The sequence below is a fragment of the Oryctolagus cuniculus genome, chromosome 1, assembly GCF_051225735.1.
Source record: "Oryctolagus cuniculus isolate XC-2025 breed Fujian yellow rabbit chromosome 1, ASM5122573v1, whole genome shotgun sequence".
In the NCBI taxonomy this organism is placed as follows: Eukaryota; Metazoa; Chordata; class Mammalia; order Lagomorpha; family Leporidae; genus Oryctolagus; species Oryctolagus cuniculus.
In genome coordinates, this window is record NC_142867.1 from 18,129,989 (window position 1) to 18,149,450 (window position 19,462).

The 19,462-nt window shown below is 44.7% G+C and overlaps 1 protein-coding gene across 4 annotated transcripts in view; it reads left to right on the top strand.

The window, feature by feature from the left end:
* NUP160 (nucleoporin 160) overlaps nt 1-8,491 on the top strand; it is a 61,777-nt gene extending 53,286 nt beyond the window's left edge. For all 4 annotated transcript variants that reach the window (XM_008270776.5, XM_070070349.2, XM_089326470.1 and 1 more), the window contains 4 exons: nt 983-1,124; nt 3,860-3,985; nt 4,758-4,862; nt 7,422-8,491. In XM_008270776.5, the coding sequence (XP_008268998.1) occupies nt 983-1,124; nt 3,860-3,985; nt 4,758-4,862; nt 7,422-7,511 (463 nt within the window). In that variant the 3' untranslated portion in view covers nt 7,512-8,491. The remainder of the gene's footprint in view (nt 1-982; nt 1,125-3,859; nt 3,986-4,757; nt 4,863-7,421) is intronic.
* Nucleotides 8,492-19,462: the final 10,971 nt, after the last annotated feature.

Consider the following 19,462-nt stretch of genomic DNA (forward strand, 5'->3'; position numbering starts at 1 on the left):
AGGGCAAGAGAGGGCCGAGCACACTTTTGTAACAATCCACTCCCACAACAATGAACCCGTTCCTATAGTAATAACATTAATCCCGGTCGCCGCTTATTAAGTCCCTGTCCCAACACTGTTGCATTAATTACATTACCAATAAATGAACTCTGAAGGACACATTCAAACCATAGCAGAAGTTCTCTGATACTCATTTTCAACCGCTGAATTACCACTTCAGAATCCTTTATTAAAACACAGATTATGGGATGGGTGTCATGGCACAGCAAGTTAAGCCACTGCTTGGAACGCCTGCATCCCAGGTTGGAGTGCCGATTTGAGTCCCAGCTACTGTGCTTACAATCCAGCTTCCTGCTAATGCTCATGGGAAGGCAGTAGGTAAAGGCTCAAGTACTTGGATTTCTACCACTCATGTGGGAGACCTGGACAGAGTCCTGGGCTCCTGGCTTCAGCCGGCCCAGCCCTGGCTGGTACAGTGATTTGGAGAATAAACCAGCAGCAGATGGAAGATCTCTCTGTATCACTCTACCTTTCAAATAAATAAATTGTAAAAAACACACAAACCCACACAGGTTGAGATACCACCCTTGTCTTCTAACTCAGAACTTGTACACAATCCTAGTGATTGATCAGCTTTTGGAACCAATGATCTGAACCAGTTTCCTTCTTTTAGAAATCCTGAAAGGAAGATATATGAGTTATGCAGTTAAATAAATATGTGGTTAATAGGAACAAAATAGAAAAAAGTCCAATCATTGATTTCTAGTACTATCCCCCTAAGTCATATTGCCCCTAATAATATTAGCTACATTTTAGCTAAATTATCAATTCATTTGTGGGGTTCTAAAGATTGCTCTCTGCAAATGCATGATTTGAATGGTACTGTATATCTCAATTAAGAATTTGGAGCTCTTAAGCAACCAGGGTGGGACTTAATAAAATAGAAAAGAATTTGAAAATTGTCCTTTCTGCTTTTTTCAAGTGCTACTGATGAAGCATGGCAACTATTATCGACTTACCTAGAAAAATACAAAGTCCAGAATAATTTATATCACCACTGTGTAATCAATAAGCTCTTGTCTCATGGAGTGCCTCTGCCTAATTGGCTTATAAATAGTTACAAGGTAAGTGGTATTTCGTATTGAAGAGAGTAACAACCTACTCTTTATCATTCTATATAACTTCATGACATGATTAAAAAGATAAGGATGAAGGGGCAGGCATTATGGCACAGTGAGCTAAGCTACAGCTTGGGACACCCACATCCCGAATGAGAGGACTGGTTCCATTTCCAACTGTTCTGCTTTAGATCCGGCTCCCTGCTAATGAGTCCTAGGAGGCAGCAGATAATGGCTCAAGTGCTTGGGCCCCTGTAACCCACATGGGAGACTGAGATTGAATTCCAGGCTGCTGGCTTCAGTCTGGCCCAATCCTGGTTATTACAGGCATTTGGGGAGTGACCCAATGAAGAGATCTTTATCTGTCTCTCTTTATCTCCCTCCCCCTGCCCCTCTCCCGGCCACCCCCAATAAGTAACAAGATAAGCATTTTTTAAAACAGCAAAAAAAGAAAAACATAAATTGTTTATGACATATACTTTGGGTGGCTTCTCATTTATATCTAAAATAACTAGCAACAGTGTAACTTCAATTCTATGCATAGTACTGGGTGTTGAAAGTTCCACAGATGAGTAATTAAGTTCTGCCTGCTTGTGTGCTCAGTGAACAATGGGTGTATATTTAGAATAATGAGTTACATGTATGATGCAATATTTACTATTCGTTACTCAAGAAATTCACAGGGTAGGTGAAGTAGTTGTCATACTATAATTGTGTGTTTAAGTTAAGGTTGTCAAAATTAGGTTCATGGTCCATGCATTAGTTTCTTTTTCGTTGCCATAAAAACAAAAACAAAAACTAAGACTAAAATAACCTTATAGGAGGAAAAAAAAAAAAAAAAAACAAGATTTATTTAACTCACAATTTGCAGGTGAAAAGTCCCTACCAGAAAGCTCCATCCATTTGGCATCTAGGAGGGCCCTCTTGGCTTTATCACATCACAGCTAAGCCCCACCATCTCCTAACATCAACACTTGAACCCTAGGGGGACCAACTATATCCAAGCAAAGGCACACCCTCTGCATCAGAATGATTTGGGTAGTAAGCTTCTTTTTTTTTTTTTTTTTTTGTAGTGTTGTTTTTGTTTTTTTGTTTTGTTTTGTTTTTTGACAGGCAGAGTGGACAGAGAGAGAGAGAGAAAGGTCTTCCTTTGCCGTTGGTTCACCCTCCAATGGCCGCCGCAGCTGGCGCGCTGTGGCCGGCGCACGCGCTGATCCGATGGCAGGAGCCAAGTACTTCTCCTGGTCTCCCATGGAGTGCAAGGCCTAAGCACTTGGGCCATCCTCCACTGCACTCCCTGGCCACAGCAGAGAGCTGGCCTGGAAGAGGGGCAACCAGGACAGAATCTGGTGCCCCGACCGGGACTAGAACCCGGTGTGCCGGCGCCGCAAAGCGGAAGATTAGCCTAGTGAGCCGCGGCGCCGGACGGTAGTAAGCTTCTTAAAAAACGTATGTTCCTGAATCCCATCCCAGCCTTACAAAATCAAATCACCTGGGGCTCAGAGCCAGGAATCTACCTCTAAACAACGTCTTAATTTGATTTTGATGCATGCTTATGTTTAAGAACTATGGTTTCTGGATCACCTTCACTTTCTGTCATCCTCAGTTAAATACAAATTAAATACAAATATAAAATGAGTGACTCCTTGGACTTGTTTTGTGTTTGTCATTTATACAATTCTGAACATTAACGTGAACAGATTGCCCCTTTAGTTATCAGCATTTCTGGGAAAGTTTGTTGACTTGACTAATGTGGAAACTGAAGTGGAGAGAAGTTGAAGTGTGTCTTAGAAGACAAAATAAAGGAAAGGCCATTTAACAGATGGAGCCTCAGAGTATGCCTAGAGCTAACTGGGCTCTTAGGAACCTACAATAGAAATGAGTAAACTCAGGCACTCATTTATTTATTTTGAGAATTACAAATGCAAGGGAATCAGATACTCAGCATTCTAAATAAATAAAGGAGCTAAATAAATCTTTTATTTTTTTTCTATGAAGTTAACCTGTCTAAGGTATTTTGTTACAGTAATGAGAAACTAATGCATGGTCCAAAAACCCAATTTTGACAATGCTGACTTAAACACTGTTGTAGGATTTGACAACTACTCTACTTGTTCCCCTGAATGAATGGATGTATTTATTTGAAAGGCAGAGTTACAGAGAGAAAGAGGTCTTTTAAGATTTATTTATTTATTTAGAAAATCAGAGTTAGAGAGATAAAGAGAGAGATCTTCCATCTACTGGTTCACTCCTCAGATGATGGCAATGGCCGGGACTGGACCAGGCCAAAGCTAGGAGCCAGGAGCTTCATCCAAGTCTCCCATGTGGGTAGCAGGGTCCCAAACACTTGGGAATATTCTGCTTTTCCCAGACCATTGTCAGGGATTGAAAATGGAGCAGCCAGGATACAAACCAGTGCCCACATGGGATGCTGGTGTGAGAGAGAGAGAAGTCTTCCATCTGCTGTTTCACTCCCCAAATGACCACAACTGCCAGAGCTAAGCTGACCCGAAGTAGCAACCAGGAGCTTCTTCCAGGTCTCCCATGTGGGTGTAGGGGCGAAAGGACTTGGGCCATCTTCTGCTGCTTTCCCGGGCCATAGCAGAAAGCTGGATCAGAAGTGGAGCAGCTGGAACTCAAACTGGCACCCATTTGGGATGCTGGCACTGTGGACTGGGGCTTTAACCCACTGTGCCACAATGCCGGCCCCAGGTATATTCTCAACACCGATTTTTTTACAGAAGGTTGATGCTGCTGAACTGCTTCGTCTGTACTTGAACTATGACCTTTTAGAAGAAGCTGTGGATTTAGTCTCAGAATACGTGGATGCTGTATTGGGAAAAGGACATCAGTACTTTGGAATTGAGGTAGGCCTGTATAGACGTTCTCCTCTGAATTAACACACTAAGATGAGGATTAGAAGGAAATTGTATATTAGCGTGTCTAACCTTTACTGTTTCAACTTAACAACTAAATATTGGAACTCAAGGAATCTGTAGTTCCCTATTTTTAAAATGGAATATATTTTATTTTCTCCATTAAAAGAATGGCTTTAGTTAGGGTTTGATGGAGAGAGAGAAATAAAAATAAACTTGTATTTTGTACAGTACAGGAACTGTGCTAAGTCTACCAGAGTTTCCTTGCTGGTTTCTGACAGCAGCTCTGTAAGGGGCTGTTTCAGTACTCGCCACCCTCATGAGGAAGTAGACTCGGAGTTTCAGTGAGTTGCCAGACCTCACATAGATGGTAAATAGAAGAGCCAAGTTTAAATAAGTCTAGTTAGCTACAGAGCCAAGTACTTAAACTCTCAGGAAGGAATTCAGAAATTTTCCCAATTTTTTTTTCCAGATAATTCAAATTCAGTTTCAGAATGGAAATACTATCATTGATTAACAATTTAGGAGGTTTTGTTGAGGGCATAAATTTAAAAATATATTTGATTTGGCCAAGAAAAGGACAAGTTCCCAGTTGAGAAAAGGGAAGACCCAGTTGAGTATGTGTGTGTGCGCGCATACACGTGCAATTTTTTCTTACAACAAAACAGAAAGCATTTTTGTTAGAGTCCTACAAAAGTAACTACCTAGGAGAAGCGGTGCACCTTTCAGATTTTTTTTTTAAATAGTCGATCTTCCTTTTCAGTTTCCACTGTCCGCAACAGCCCCCATGGTGTGGCTGCCTTACTCCTCCATTGATCAGCTTCTCCAGGCTCTGGGAGAGAACAGCGCCAACAGTCACAACATTGCGGTGAGTAAACTCTTACCAGGCATCTTCTGTAAGCTACTGCACTGGCAGTGACACCTCACAGCCTGATCTCCAGTTCTCAAGGATTAAAGGGAAGGTAAAAGCCATTTACTGCCCTTGACACGCTGTCCCAATCCCTTTATAAATAGAAGAGGTTTGCAGCTGAGTACATGAGACCAGACAGAGTCAGCGGTACCTAAACTACGGTTGATGAATTGTCACTGGCCTGAGGGAACTCAGCAGGTGCAGCCTCGTTTGCCAGGACTCATGTGCTTGTCTGACAAGAAAAAACAGTAGTATTTCCTTATTTGATAGCTAGATGGCATGTCTCCAGGAATTGTTAGTGAAAATCACTGAATGTGATTTTAAACTTCTTGTTGAACAAGGATATAAGTTCCTGATATTCCTGTGTGTTTCTCTTCCAGAACTGTCTTGTAGGATGTTTTGTTAAATTTCTATGTATTTGAAAGAGACAGAGAAGGCTCCCACCCACTAATTCATTCCACCAAATGGCCTGCAATCACTGGGACTGCGCCAGGCGTAGCTAAGAGCTGGGAATTCAGTCCCACATGTGTTTCCCACGTGAGTGGTGGGAACCCAGCTATTTGAGCCATCACCACTGCCTCCCAAGGTCTGCATCAGCAGGAAGCTGGAGTCAGATGCCAGAGGCAGATATTGAACCCAGGTGTTTGACATTGTGGGACACAGGCATCATAACTGGTATCTTAACTGCTAACTGCTGAGCTAAATGCCCACCCTCTAAGCTGTTTTTCCTTTTTTTTTTTTTTTTTTTTTTTTTCTTCTAATTTGAAAGGCAGAGTTACACAGAGAGAGATCTTCTATCTGCTGGTTCACTCTCCAAATGGCTGCCAAGGCTGGGGCTGGACCAAGCTAAAGCCAGGAGCTAGAAGCTTCTGGGTCTCCCATGTGGGTAGCAGGGGCCCAAGCATTTGGGCCATCTTCCACTGCTTTCCCAGGCACGTTAGCCTGGACTGAAAGTGGAGCAGCCTGGACTCAGATTGGCGCCCATGTGGGATGCTGGCGTCGCAGGTAAAGCTGCCACCTGCAAGTGCCCGTTCCATATGGTCGCTGGTTCGAGACCCAGCTGCTCCACTTCGAATCCAGCTTTCTGCTGTGACGTGGGAAAGCAGTGGAAGATGGCCCAGGTCCTTGGACCCCTGCACCTATGTGGGAGACCTGGAGGAAGCTCCTGACTCCTTCCTGGCTTTGGATCGGCCCAGCTCTGGCCATTGCAGCCATGTGGGGAGTGAACCAGTGGATGGGAGACCTCTCTCTGCCTGTGCCTCTCTAACTCTGGCTTTCAAATAAAATAGGGAAGAGGAAAAAAGGAAGGCAGCCATGAAAATTAGTTCCTATCACTTTGGACTAACAATTTACCAACCAATAATTAAAACTATCTAAAATATTAACCCATATTTCACTTTGCAACTAAGAACTAGTTAAATCAGATACAGCTTCTCTGATGCTGATAGTAATGCTTTTCTTAAAAATGCGGTATCAAGGCTGGTGCTGTGGCACAGCAAGTTGAACCACTGCCTGTGACACTGGCATCCCATATTGGAGTGCTGGTCGGAGTTCCAGCTGCTCCCCTTCTCTGCTAACAGAAGATGGCCCCAATGCTTGGCTCCCTCCCACCCTTGTGGGAGACCAGAATACAGTTCCAGGCTTCAGGCTTCAGCCTGGTCCAGCCCTGGCTATTGTGATTATTTGGAAAGTAAACTAGTAGATGGAAAGTATCTCTCTTCTTTTTCTTCCTCTGTCTCTGTCGCTGTACCTTTCAAATAAAAAAACCTTTAAAACAAAAAATACTGGTGTAGGGGCGGGCATTTGGTACAGTAGGTAAGCTGCCACCAGACACCTCCAGCCCATATTATAGTGCCTGGGATTGAGTTCCAGCTCCACGTCCAATTCCAGCTTCCTGCTGATGCACAGTCCTGGGAGGTAGCAGAAATAAATAATCTGCACACAAAATTTAAAAAAAAAAAAAAAAATGTGTGAAATTTTGAAAAATTAATACTAGTGTGATTTGCATATCTAGAAAATTGCCAAAGAAAACCAAATTGGAGTATTGTAGATAATTTTATCAGCAGAGTCACAGCGCAGACTTCTAAATTGAATGCATGAAACAGAGTGGTTAACAGTGTAGTTGGGGGGACAGCACTGTGGCATAGTAGGCTAAGCCTTCACCTGCAGCGCCGGCATCCCATATGCATGCCAGTTCTAGTCCCAGCTGTTCCACTTCCAATCCAGCTCCCTGCTAGTGGCCTGGGCAAGCAGCAAGAGGATGGTCCAAGTGCTTGGGCCCCTGCACTCACGTGAGAGACTTGGAGGAAGCTCCTAGCTCCAGCATCTGGGTTCAGATTGCTCAGCTCCAGCTGTTGTGGCTATTTGGGGAGTGAACCAGCGAGTGCGAGACCTCCCTGCCTCTCAAATAAATAAATAAATCTTTTAAAAAATAAAAATTTAAATCAAAGTAATTAACAGCATCCCTCTTTTTCAGTCCTTCAGCTGTTCTGTATGATTCTTTTCTTCCTCTTACAGCTGTCCCAGAAGATACTTGACAAGTTGGAGGACTACCAGCAAAAGGTTGACGTGGCAACCCGGGATTTATTGTATCGTCGGAACTTGTGATCTGGATTGTTACCTAGCTTTTGTAACCGCTTGGTGCCTCCTAGGGCTTAAGACTACTCCACAGGAACCCTGCACTCGAGGCCGATTTTTCTAACTGTAAATGATGTGTACAGCATTCAAGTCTGCATTCTGCGCAAGTTAGGAGAGCGGGACACTCAGAGGATCCTGTGCTTTGCTGGTGGTGCTAACCCAACTTCTGGTTTTCAGCCTTGGTCTCAAACAGCTGCTTTTGTATATGATTCACAAGCTTTTTTAGAGTTTATATTTTTTTAAACTACCGAAGACATCCTTTATCTGCAAATTAAAACTCACTTTCCAGAAGAGCTGATGGTTGTTGGTTTGTTGAAGCTGACTACCAAAAGCAGTCCCTGCAGATCTTCATTCTTCCCTATCACTTTTTGTATTTCAGTGGGATTATTTTGGTCTAGAAGTGACATGTATTTTCTGTATTGCAAACAGAAGCTAATGATTTTGCATAATCTTTTCATTATTTATTGTGAAGTTTTTGTATGATGTTCAAATAAGTAATTTGCCTAGATTAAACCTAAAATGATGACCAGCTATTTAAAGAAGATACCTTATTTTTAATCTGGTTCTGAGGCTAAATTTAAGGAACTGTTAGCTAAGAAAACATTGAAAAACCTATCATTTATATAAGAACAGGTTTCAAGGTAAACTCTGTTACCTTCTATGATCTCTGATAATCAAGCCGGACTTGATAAGACAGAACTCTAATAACATATTGGACCAAAATATGAACTTTACTGGTCAGACTCAGAAGCATTCATGCCTACAAATTTTTGGGAAAGTGAAAATTAATAAAATCTGATTTTATTCTGTATATTATAATTTTGCTTTCAAGAAACAGATCTGTAAACTATTTGCTGTATGCCATTTGGCTTTTCTTGAGTTTTTCATTTTTATTTTTAAGATTTTTATACTGTCAATACCATGTCTACATTATATACTTAACAGTTGCATTTCTCTGTGGTGCTGTTCATAAATGCTGAGGTTCGTTCTTGTTTTCGCTTTGCCATGATTCCTGTGAGGAATTTGGTACAATTAGGGACTGGGAGAACCCTTGCCCTCGCAGCTTTCTAAACCTATGGTTTTTCAACTGTAGTAGGAAAGCTCTTTTGTCCTGCATACACATGTATTATCAAAAGAAAGATTTCAAAAAATGTGCATCCTCATGTGTACCTTAATGTTTTCAGGAGTAACTTGATGGATCGTACCCAGTGTGAAAACCAAAGTCAAAGCCATCTCTGGAGAGCAACAAGCCAAAAGGGGCTGGCCCTGTCCCAGAAACATGTCCATTTATGTTGCTGGTCAAAGCAGTGGTTTCCTTGGTGGCAGTTCACAAGACCCTGAGGAGCTTTTCTTGTCCTTATTGTTTTGGTTCAAGGCCTAGAACCTGCGCTGGGGCCAACCCAGCCCTCTGTTCATCTTGTTCTCACTTTGATACCCAACCTGTGGATACTGCACGTGCCACATGCCCACACTTTCCACTCCTTTTCTTGTAGAATCTAGGTCTACATTTTTTTGTATCACTTATTTATTTTTATTGATTGATGCAAGAGATGGAGCTCCTACCCACTAATAAAGTCCTAACTACTGGGACAAACACCTGCCCCTGGGTCTGCATTTTTGGTTGCTGGGCCACTTTAGTAGTCCATAACAGCATCATCATTTCTTATTTTTTCCAATTCTGGCAATTTTCTGATTGCAAAGTGTTAGTTAAAAAGTTCCCTTCCTTAAAAAAAAAAAAAACTCCCTTCCTTTGAGCGGGCCTTGTGTTAGTTACAGCGAGTTAAACCTCTGCTTGGCACACCTGCATCCCATATTAGCATACATGGAATTGAGGCCCACCTCCACTTTTTTCTTTTTAATATTTATTTGTTTATTTGAAAGGAAGACTGACAGAAGGAGAGAAAGATCTTCCCTCCACTGGTGTACTCCCCAAATGCCAGCAACAGCCAGGTCTGGGTCAGGCCAGAGCCAGGAGCCCAGAACTCCATCCAGGTCCCCAGTAAATAGCAGGAACCAGGTCACTTGGGCCATCATCATCCACTTCCCAGGCATATTAGCGGGAAGCAGGATCAAAATGGCGTACCTGGGACTTGAACTGTAACTCTAATGCAGGCTGAGGGCATCCCGAGCAGTGGCTGAATCCACTACACCACAACAGCCATTCCTCTCCCAACGCCTGCCTCTACTTCTCAGCCAGTTTTCCTTCTAGGCAATCAAAATAGGAGTCTCTCTCTCTGCCTTTCAAATAAGTAAAAAATTTTTAAAAGAAGATACATAGCTGATACCTGGTGTCATTTCTGTTTTTAGAATAAGTGACACATTGAGTTCATATTGACCATTCTTACCAAGTTTATTACTGTGATTTTTGTGACTTTGCAGCAAAGATAATTTATTCCACAAAGCCATCTCGGCAGTGTTGGGTCACTGCCAGCTCTCACTGAGCCACAGCCCTTTGAGAGTCCTCTGGGGCAGCTCTCTTCTGCATTCTGATTCCCTCCGGGTGAAAACGCCATTCCATTGCCTCCCATGTCCAGGCAGTGGCATTGCCTAAAATTCCACTGAACACTTTACAGATAAAGAACTATCAAAAAAAAAAAAAAAAAAACAAGATTAGAGCTAATTTCATTGAAAGATCTTAAGTGGCTTTATTGCCATTTTAGACTTATGCAGCCTGTCATTCCAAAATACAGAATGAGTATTCTAATGAGCTGAGCCTTCTGGACAGCGAGGAGCTGAACAAAGTAGAAACAGGACAAAAAGCAGATTGGTCATTTCAAAACTGCTGATAAGGGTTAAAGCAGAGGGGACTTCCTTATGCTAAAGCTGGCTTGTTAAGGGGTTTGGCTGTTCCGCTCATTCTGATTTCCCTAAAGTCATCAGCTTGGTGACCTGACACATTAGCATCCCTGACTCTTGGGTTTGGTCTGTGGAACCTAGCGGGAGCTCAGTCCAAACCCCTGGCTTTCTCTAAATTTTATTTAGCAGAACAAAATTTGTAAACTGGTTGCAAGATGTAGAAGTCTATGGAAATTAAGGACTGAGCCTATCCCAAGGATTCTGCTATTGGCCACCTCTTTTCTTAGTTCTGTTGCAGATACCAACATTCCTCTCACTTAAGAGAATGGAAATCAAGGTGAAATTTACATTTTAAAAGTCAACAAATGGAAGGAAAAGCTTGTCCTTGAGCATATTCTACATAACAGAAGCTAGTTTACTTCACCCTGATACCATTTTTTTTCATTAGAACATAGTATATATTCTAGAAAGTTTTAAGTCTTTTCCAATTACTCATTCCTGTTGTACCTTAAGTCATAGATATTCCTTTTCCTCTCCCAAATTAGGGAGAGAGGATACAAATAATTTATTTGTCATTAACTTTTTTCTCTTGGCCTAGAACTCTGTCAGCCAAAGGTCAATTTAATTGTTCAAATGACCTATGACTAAAAATAGATATTTATCCAGTAAATGAGGCTTCATGGTTTAAATGAGCTTCCATAAAACACACAAAGTTAAATAATGTGGTATAATAAAGAATATATCTACCTTTGTCCCTGCTTCCTGGCACAGAGCTTCAAAAACCTTTGGCATTTCCTGAGTGACAGGAATTTTTTATCCTAATAAGATGACTCCTGGTGAGCCCCTAACTAGCTTCAGAACTGGAACTGGTCACCAGAAACACCAGCCACTTGATTAGAGGGTTAAAACCTTGCAGGAGTCTGGCATCCTGGGGGGAGTGTAGGGGTGGAGACTGAATCCCAAACCCATGACCAGTGAATTCATCAAACACGTGTACTGTAGACACTGTGGTCACAACTGTGGGGAGCAACCCGGACTAGACTAAGTTACTGGAATTAAGACTTATTCTATGCATCTGCTCTCCCACAATATGGCGCTGAGAAGGGAGAAACAGCTTCTACACAGCTGCCTCCAGTTCACCCAATAAACTGTAGGACTTACTCCTGATTGGAGGAGAGCAGCGTACTCGGCGTGTGGGTAGCAGAGTTGGGATTGGTGGAAGAGGACTATAAAGGAGGAGAGAGACAACATGCACCAGGAACATCTAAGGGGAACATCTATCTGAAGGAACACCTGTGCAGCCCCCGAGAGAGCCAGCCGGCGGTGTGCCGCTCCCCCGCGGAAGTGGGGAAAGTGGCAGGGGGAACCGCCCTTCCACGGAGGTGGAAGGGACGGTAGCCAACCCGGGAGGAACGGGCAGCAAACCCGGGGAGGGCCGAGCAGACGAAAGAACGGCACAGGGTCCTGTGTCATTCCTCCACGAAGAGGGGGAGCGACAACAACACTGATGATTCTGCAAATGTGTCTCATGGATTATGGAACCTGAGGAGTGTTAGGAACAGCAGGAGGTGCGCCAATCCAAAGCCAGGAGGCAGGAGCTTCTTCCAGGTCTCCCACGTAGGTGCAGGGGGCCAAGGACTTGGGCCATCTTCTACTGCTTTCCCAGGCCATAGCAGAGAGCTGGATCGGAAGTGGAGCAGCCCTTATGGGATGCTGGCACTGCAGGCAGTGGTTTTACCTGCCATGCCACAGCACAGGCCATTAATCAGAACTGAATTGTATCAAAGTTTGTTCAATTTGGGTTGAGAATAAATGATAAAATTTCTATGAGTTTTTTAGTCACAACCACAAAAGTTCATCCTGCCCTACTGAAGGTGAGACTCCTGTGAACACAGCACCTCTGCAGGTGCCCTCCCGTTGGGATTCACAAAGCCAGAGCTTTCAGGTGGATTCCAGGTCAGCTTTTGAAATTAACAGCAAATACTGCGTTAAAGAGATTGCCCACCAAATATGGCTGTGACTGAATATTGAAAATGCATGTTTCTTCCGATTCCTCCTCCTAGGTTTCACTTGTCAAATGCCAGCCCTAATAATTTAGTATTACGGAAACATCATGACAACTACCAGAAAGGCCTCAGTAATTGCAGAGGTGTTTAGGCTCCTGGAAATCAAGATCATGCCCAATTTTTATTCCAATCTTTGTAAAGGGAGTAACTTTGATCAAATCTGCCCCATCTGCGCTTAGATGTAAGTAAACTTCTGAATAGGGTCAGATAATAAATAACATAGGTTTTGTGATTTACATATAGGCCCTGTCAGATATTTTTGTTCTGTTTTTTCCATTCATTTACTTTCAGCTACTTGAAAGGCAGAGCAAGAGAGAGAGGCAAAGATCTTCCATCCCCCGATTCACTCCCCAGCTTCCCCCAGTAGTAGGGCTGCCCCAGGCCAAAGCCCAGACCCTAGAACTCCATCTTCATGTTCCACATTGGTGGAAGGGGCCCAAACACTTGAGTTACCACCTGCTGCCTCTCAGGGTATGCATTGATAGACAGCTGGGTTGTAGCTGGAACCAAGCACTTTTTTTTTTTTTTAAGATTTATTTCTTTGAAAGAGTTACAGAGAGAGGTAGAGACAGAGAGAGGTCTTCATCTGCTGGTTCACCCCCAAGATGGCCAAAATGGCCGGAGCTGCGCCAATCTGAAGCCAGGAGCCAGGAGCTTCTTCCAGGTCTCCCATGTGGGTGCAGGGGCCAAGGAGTTGGGCCGTCTTCTATTGCCTTCCCAGGAAATAGCAGGGAGCTGGATTGAAAGAGGAGCAGCCGGTCTAGAACAGGCGCCCATATGGGATGCCGGCACTGCAGGCTGGGGCTTTAACCCATTGTGCCACAGCACCAGCTCCCAGGGATTCCAGTGTCCCAAGCAGCAGCTTAATCCACTCTGTCACAATGCATGCCCATTCTTGTTTTGTTTTTTTAACATTTTTAAAGTGTTAAAATCCATCTTGGGGAACCAGCATTATAACATACCAGTTAAAGCTGCCACCTGTGATGCTGGCCTCCCAAATGGATGCCAGTTCAAAACTTGGCTGCTCTGCTTCCAATCCAGCCCCTGATAAAGTGTCCCTGCACCCATGTGGGAGATCCAGAAGAAGCTCCGGGCTCCTGGCTCTGGCCTTACCCAGCTCCAGTCATTGGTTGCAGCCATTTGGGGAGTGAACCAGTAGATGGAAGAGCTCTTGCTCTTTGTGCCTCTCCCTCTCTCTCTCCCTAACTCTGTTTCAAATAAATAAACTGTTTTGTTTAAATCCATTCTTGGGGCTAGCATGTTGTTATAAAAGGATTAACTTTTTGGGATCCAATGCAAATACGCTGACTATGGATAATATACAGGGGCTGGTGCTGTGGCATAGAAGGTAAAGACGCCACCTGTAGCGTCAGCATCCCACATGGGCACCATTTTGAGTGCCAGCTGCTCCACTTCTGATCCAGCTTTCTGCTAATGCGCCTGGCAAAGCAGCAGAAGATGCCCAAGTGCTTGGGCCCCTGCACCCATTTGGGAAACCAGGAAGAAGCTCCTGGCTCTTGGCTCCTGGCTTTAGCATGGCCCAGCCCCAGCCATTGTGGCCATTTAGGACATGGACCAGCAGATGGATGACCACTCTCTCTCTCTTTGTCTCTCTCTCTCTGCATCTCTGCCTTTCAAATAAATAAATCTTTTTAAGAAAATGTTAATACAGTGAATGCTCAAAATTTGCTAAGAGTGGATTTTTTTTTTTTTTTTTTGACAGGCAGAGTTAGACAGTGAGAGAGAGAGACAGAGAGAAAGGTCTTCCTTTTTCTATTGGTTCACCCCCCCAAGTGGCCATTGCTGCACCAATCCGAAGCCAGGAGCCAGGTGCTTCCTCCCAGTCTCTAATGTGGGTGCAGGGCCCAAGCACTTGGGCCATCCTCCACTGCACTCCCGGGCCATGGCAGAGAGCTGGACTGGAAGAGGAGCAACTGGGACAGAATCCACCGCCCCAACCAGGACTAGAACCCAGGGTGCTGGTGCCACAGCCGAAGGATTAGCCTAGTGAGCTGCAGCGCAGGCCCAGAGTAGATCTTAAGTCTTCCTGACGCACATGTGTGCGTCAGCGCATGCACACACACACACAAGGTAACGATGTGAGGTGATGGATGTGTTAATTAATTTGATTGTGGTTCTCACGTCACAATGTATACATGTGTCATATCACACTACATCTTAGATGTACATAGTTTTTTGCCAACTGTACTAACACTAGGAAGAAAATAACAAAGCCAATGGTTCTCAAAGCTGGCTAAGCATTAGAATAACACAAAGAGTTTTTATTTATTTACTTTTCCAAGAGGAGAGAGAGAGAGAGAGAGCTCCCATGCATCTGCTGGATCACTTCATCCTGGATCACTGGCTGGACCTGGGCCAATTTTAACTCTAGAGCTAAAAACTCCATTGGGTCTCCCATGCTTCACCATTCAAACCATCAACTGCTGCCTCCGACAGTGCGCATGAGCTGGAACCTGGAGTCAAGAGCAGAGCTGGGACTCAAATTCAGGCACTCCAATATAGAATGCAGGTGTCCCCCAACCGACTTCTTAACAGCCAGACCGAACATCCAATCCCAAACAGCTGTTTAAAAAACAACTGCTCAGGCCGGTGCTGCGGCTCATTAGGCTAATCCTCTGCCTGTGGCACTAACACACCGGGTTCTGGTCCTGGTCGGGCACCGGATTCTGTCCCGTTGCCCCTCTTCCAGTCCAGCTCTCTGCTATGGCCTGGGAGTGCAGTGGAGGATGGCCCAAGTGCTAGGGCCCTGCACCCCATGGGAGACCAGGAGAAGCACCTGGCTCCTGGCTTCGGATCAGCGTGGTGCGCCGGCTGCAGTGCGCCAGCCGTGGCGGCCATTGGAGGGTGAACCAATGGCAAAAGGAAGACCTTTCTCTCTGTTTCTCTCACTGTCCACTCTGCCTGTCAAAAAAAAAACTACCATCTAATTTGAACTTCACATCAACAGGATGGGGACGGTTACTAATACATTTTGTAGTTGAGGAACAAGTTTGGAGATTTTTTTTTTTTTTTTTTTGACAGGCAGAGTGGACAGTGAGAGAAAGAGACAGAGAGAAAGGTCGTCCTTTGCCGTTGGTTCACCCTCCAATGGCCACTGCAGCCGGCGCACTGCACTGATCCGAAGCCAGGAGCCAGGTGCTTCTCCTGGTCTCGCATGCGGGTGCAGAGCCCAAGGACTTGGGCCATCCTCCACCGCTTTCCCGGGCCACAGCAGAGAGCTGGCCTGGAAGAGGAGCAACTGGGACAGAATCCGGCACCCCGACCGGTACTAGAACCCGGTGTGCCGGCGCCACCGGCAGAGGATTAGCCAGCCAAGTGAGCCGCAGCGCCAGCCATTGTTTGGAGATTTTTTTTTAAAGTTTTTGTTCTTTTTTAAACTTTTATTTAAGTTATACTAGTTCTATGTATTTCATATATCCAGGTTTAGGAACATAATGATATTTCACACCCTACCCTCCCTCCTAAAAGATTTTATTCTTATTTATTTGAAGGGCAGAGTTGTAGAAAGGGAGAGGTAGAGGCAGAGCAGAGAGACAGATCTTACATCCACTGGTTCACTCCCCAAATGGCTGCAACAGCCAAAGCCTGGCCAGTCCGAAGGCAGGAGCCAGGAGTTTCTTCCAGATCTCCCTCATAGGGGCAGCGACCCAAGCACTTAGGCCATCTTCTGCTGCCTTCCCAGGCACAATAACAGGGAGCTGGATCAGAAGTGGAGCAGCCGGACCTGAACTGGCCCCCTTATGGGATGCCATCACTGCAGGCAGCAGCTTTACCCGCTATGCCCACAGCACTGGCCACTAGTGATGTTGGGAAATTTGCCTAAGCCATCACATTTGGAAGGTGCTGGAGTTAAGTTCTTTTGCTTCAGAAGTCCTACACACATGGGGGCTGGCACTGTGGCATAGCAGGTAAAGCTGCCACCTGGGATGCCAGCATTCCATACGGGCACCGGTTAGTCCTGGCTGCTCCACTTCCAATCGAGCTCCCTGCTAGTGGGCCTGAGAAAGCAATGGAAGACGGACCAAGTGCTTGGGTCCCTGATATCTATGTGGGAGACCTAGAAGGAGCTCTTGGCTCCTGGTTTCAACTTGGCTCAACTTTGGCCATTGCAGCCATCTGGGGAACGAACCAGCAGATGGAAGCGCTCTCCGCTCTCTCTCTCTCTCTCTCTCTCTTGCCCCTTCTTTCTCTCTCTGTAACTCTGCCTTTCAAATAAATAAATAAACCTTCAAAAAGGAAAGAAAGCCTCCGGAGTCTAAGGGCTAGTGTTGTAGCACAGTAGTGAAGCCTCCACCTACAATGGCCCCCGGCACTCATGTGGGGATCCAGCAGTTGTGGCCATCTGGGGACTGAACTAGCAGATGGAAGATCTCTCTCTGTGTCTCTTTATTACATTGTCTTTAAATAAGTAAATATTAAAAGAAAAAGAAGAAAAAATATTATGAGTCTATTATTTCAGGATACCCTAATCCAGGTAGTAGATAAGAAAGTTTTGTTTGCTCCTTATTTTAAGTTTGCAGATCTTCATTCAAAAACATTAGCTGAGTACTTCTCATTTTCTTATTTTTTTCCTTTCGCTTTCTTCTTCTTCTTTTAAGGTTTGTATGTTTATTTGAAGGGCAGAGTTACAGAGACAGAGATCTTCCATCCACTGATTCATTTCCCAAATGGCCGCAACAGCCAGAGCTGGGCCAGGCTGAACCTGGGAGCCAGAGCCTTCTCCAGGTTTCCCCCATGGATACAGGAGCCAAACACCTGGGCCATCTTCTGCTGCTCTCCCAGGCACATCAGCAGGGAGCTGGGTCGGAAGTAGAGCAGCTGGGACTCAAATCAGCACCCATGTGGGATGCTGGTGCTGCAGGTACAACTTAACCCACTCTGCCACAGTGCTGGCGCTGCTGAATACTTTTTATGTCCCAGAACATATTCCAGCATTTCATATATGTGGAACAAAACAGACAAGTCGCTGCTCTCACGGCTTTTGCATTGAACAAACAATTTGAGGTGCATCTTAAACTGAGGATAATGGTATCTACCTGATAGGGTTGTGAGAATTGAGTGCAATTCTGCACGTAAAGTACATACTGCCTGACACAGAGGGCTCGATAACTGTGAGATAATTTTAGGTTTGCTCCAGTAGGAACTGAGTTAGCTACTGAAGATACAAAAATAAATACCACTGGTATTTCTTAAGTTCAATCTAGAAGAGAGACAGATATGGTGTCAACAGTGCCAGGGAGTGACTCAGCTCTGAGGCACTGAGATACAAGGTTCAGAGAGGCCATGTCTGCACTGTGTCTTGACGACTGGAAAGAATTTTGTTACGTGATACAGTAGTTATTCCAGGTTGTGCAGAAGATTAACAGTGAGCGAGGCGGGTGGGCAGCTGAGGCAGCAGCAGACTCCAGAAACAACAGAGGTCTCAGAACTGACTGAGTGGCTGTGATTCTCTTTTTATGATTCGAGTTAGATTTTTATTCACTTGATCAGAAATTCTTCTGCTTATATGTATCAAGTACGGATTTGGTGGGTCTCCTATCTATTTTTTTCCCCAAATATTTATTTATTTGAAAGGCTGAGTTACAGAGAGGCAGGGGCAGAGGCAGAGAGAGATCTATCTTCCATCTGCAGGTTCACTCCCCAAATAGCTGTGGCCGGAGCTAGGCAGATCCGGAGCCAGGAGCCAGGAGCCAGGAGCTTCTTCCTGTCTCCCACGTGGGTGCAGGGGGCCCAAGCACTTGGGCCATCTTCTACTGCTTTCTCAGGCCCTAGCAGGGAGCTGGACTGTATGTGCAGCAGCCGGGACTCGAACCAGCACCCATATGGGATGCCAGCGCAGTAGGCTGTGGCTTTACCCACTACACTACAGCGCCAGCCCCCTATCTTTTTCTCCTCTAGGAACATCACAATTAAACAGACAATGCCATAGACTACTCTGCTGTTGCTTCGACTCTGCTGTCCATTATGGTAACTACACCTGCCTTGCCTTTCATGATTGAGTGCCACCACTTGGTTCAATCACTCCCATTGCCCTTGAATTTTCCAACTGAGCAACTGTGATTCCCATCGGGAGGTTGGACCTACAGGGAAGAGCAATCCCAGAACTCTTAGGGATGATGGGGCTTTCGTCACAATCCAAGTTCCCAAAGTACTGGTGAAATGTACGGATCCTCCCAGTGCAGATAATAAGATGTTAAGTGACAAACCCAAGCTAGCATTCCAATTTCCCTAAGTTTTTGAGTCCCTTTCTCTATGGGAAACCAAGGGAGATTTGGCATTTCCAACTCGCTCATGCTAAGCCATGTTTTGATCCATGTTTCAGCCTGCCACACTGGACCAATCAGGGTGGCCTAGTTTCCCTAATACAACGACAACCCCAGGGATTATAATTTTTTTTTTCCCAAAGAAACCTTTTATTTAACAGGTACAAATTTCCTAAGGACAACTTTAGGAATAGAGTGATTCTTCCCACCATACCCACCCTCCCACCCCACCCCACCTCCTCCTCCCTTTCCCATTCCCAGACCTATTCTTCATTAAGGGGGAAAAAAACAAAAAAAAACTGTTCCTCAACAGTCAAGACAAGCGCTGTTCAAGTCACGGCTTCTCAAAGTGTCCATTTCACTTCTACAGCTTTCCTTTTAGGTGCTCTATTAGTTATCGCACATCAGGGAGAACACATGGTACTCGTCCCTTTGGTCCCTTTGGGACTGGCTTATTTCACTAAGTGTGATGTTTGCCAGGTTTATCCATTTTGTTGCAAATAACCGGATTTCATTTTTTTAACCACTGTGTAGTATTCCACAGAGTACATATCCCATAACAAGGATTATATTTTTTTCAAGACAGGCGGATCCTTTTACATTTAATCAAATGGCAAGCCCAGTGAGGCAAAGATGGTTCCCAAAGGCCAGTGTTGTGGCACAGTGGGTTAAACCAGCACTGTGATGCTGGCATTCCATGTCAGAGTGCTGGTTCAAGCCCTGGCTGCTCCATTTCTGAACTAGCTCTGTGCTAAGGTGCCTGGGAAAGTGGTGG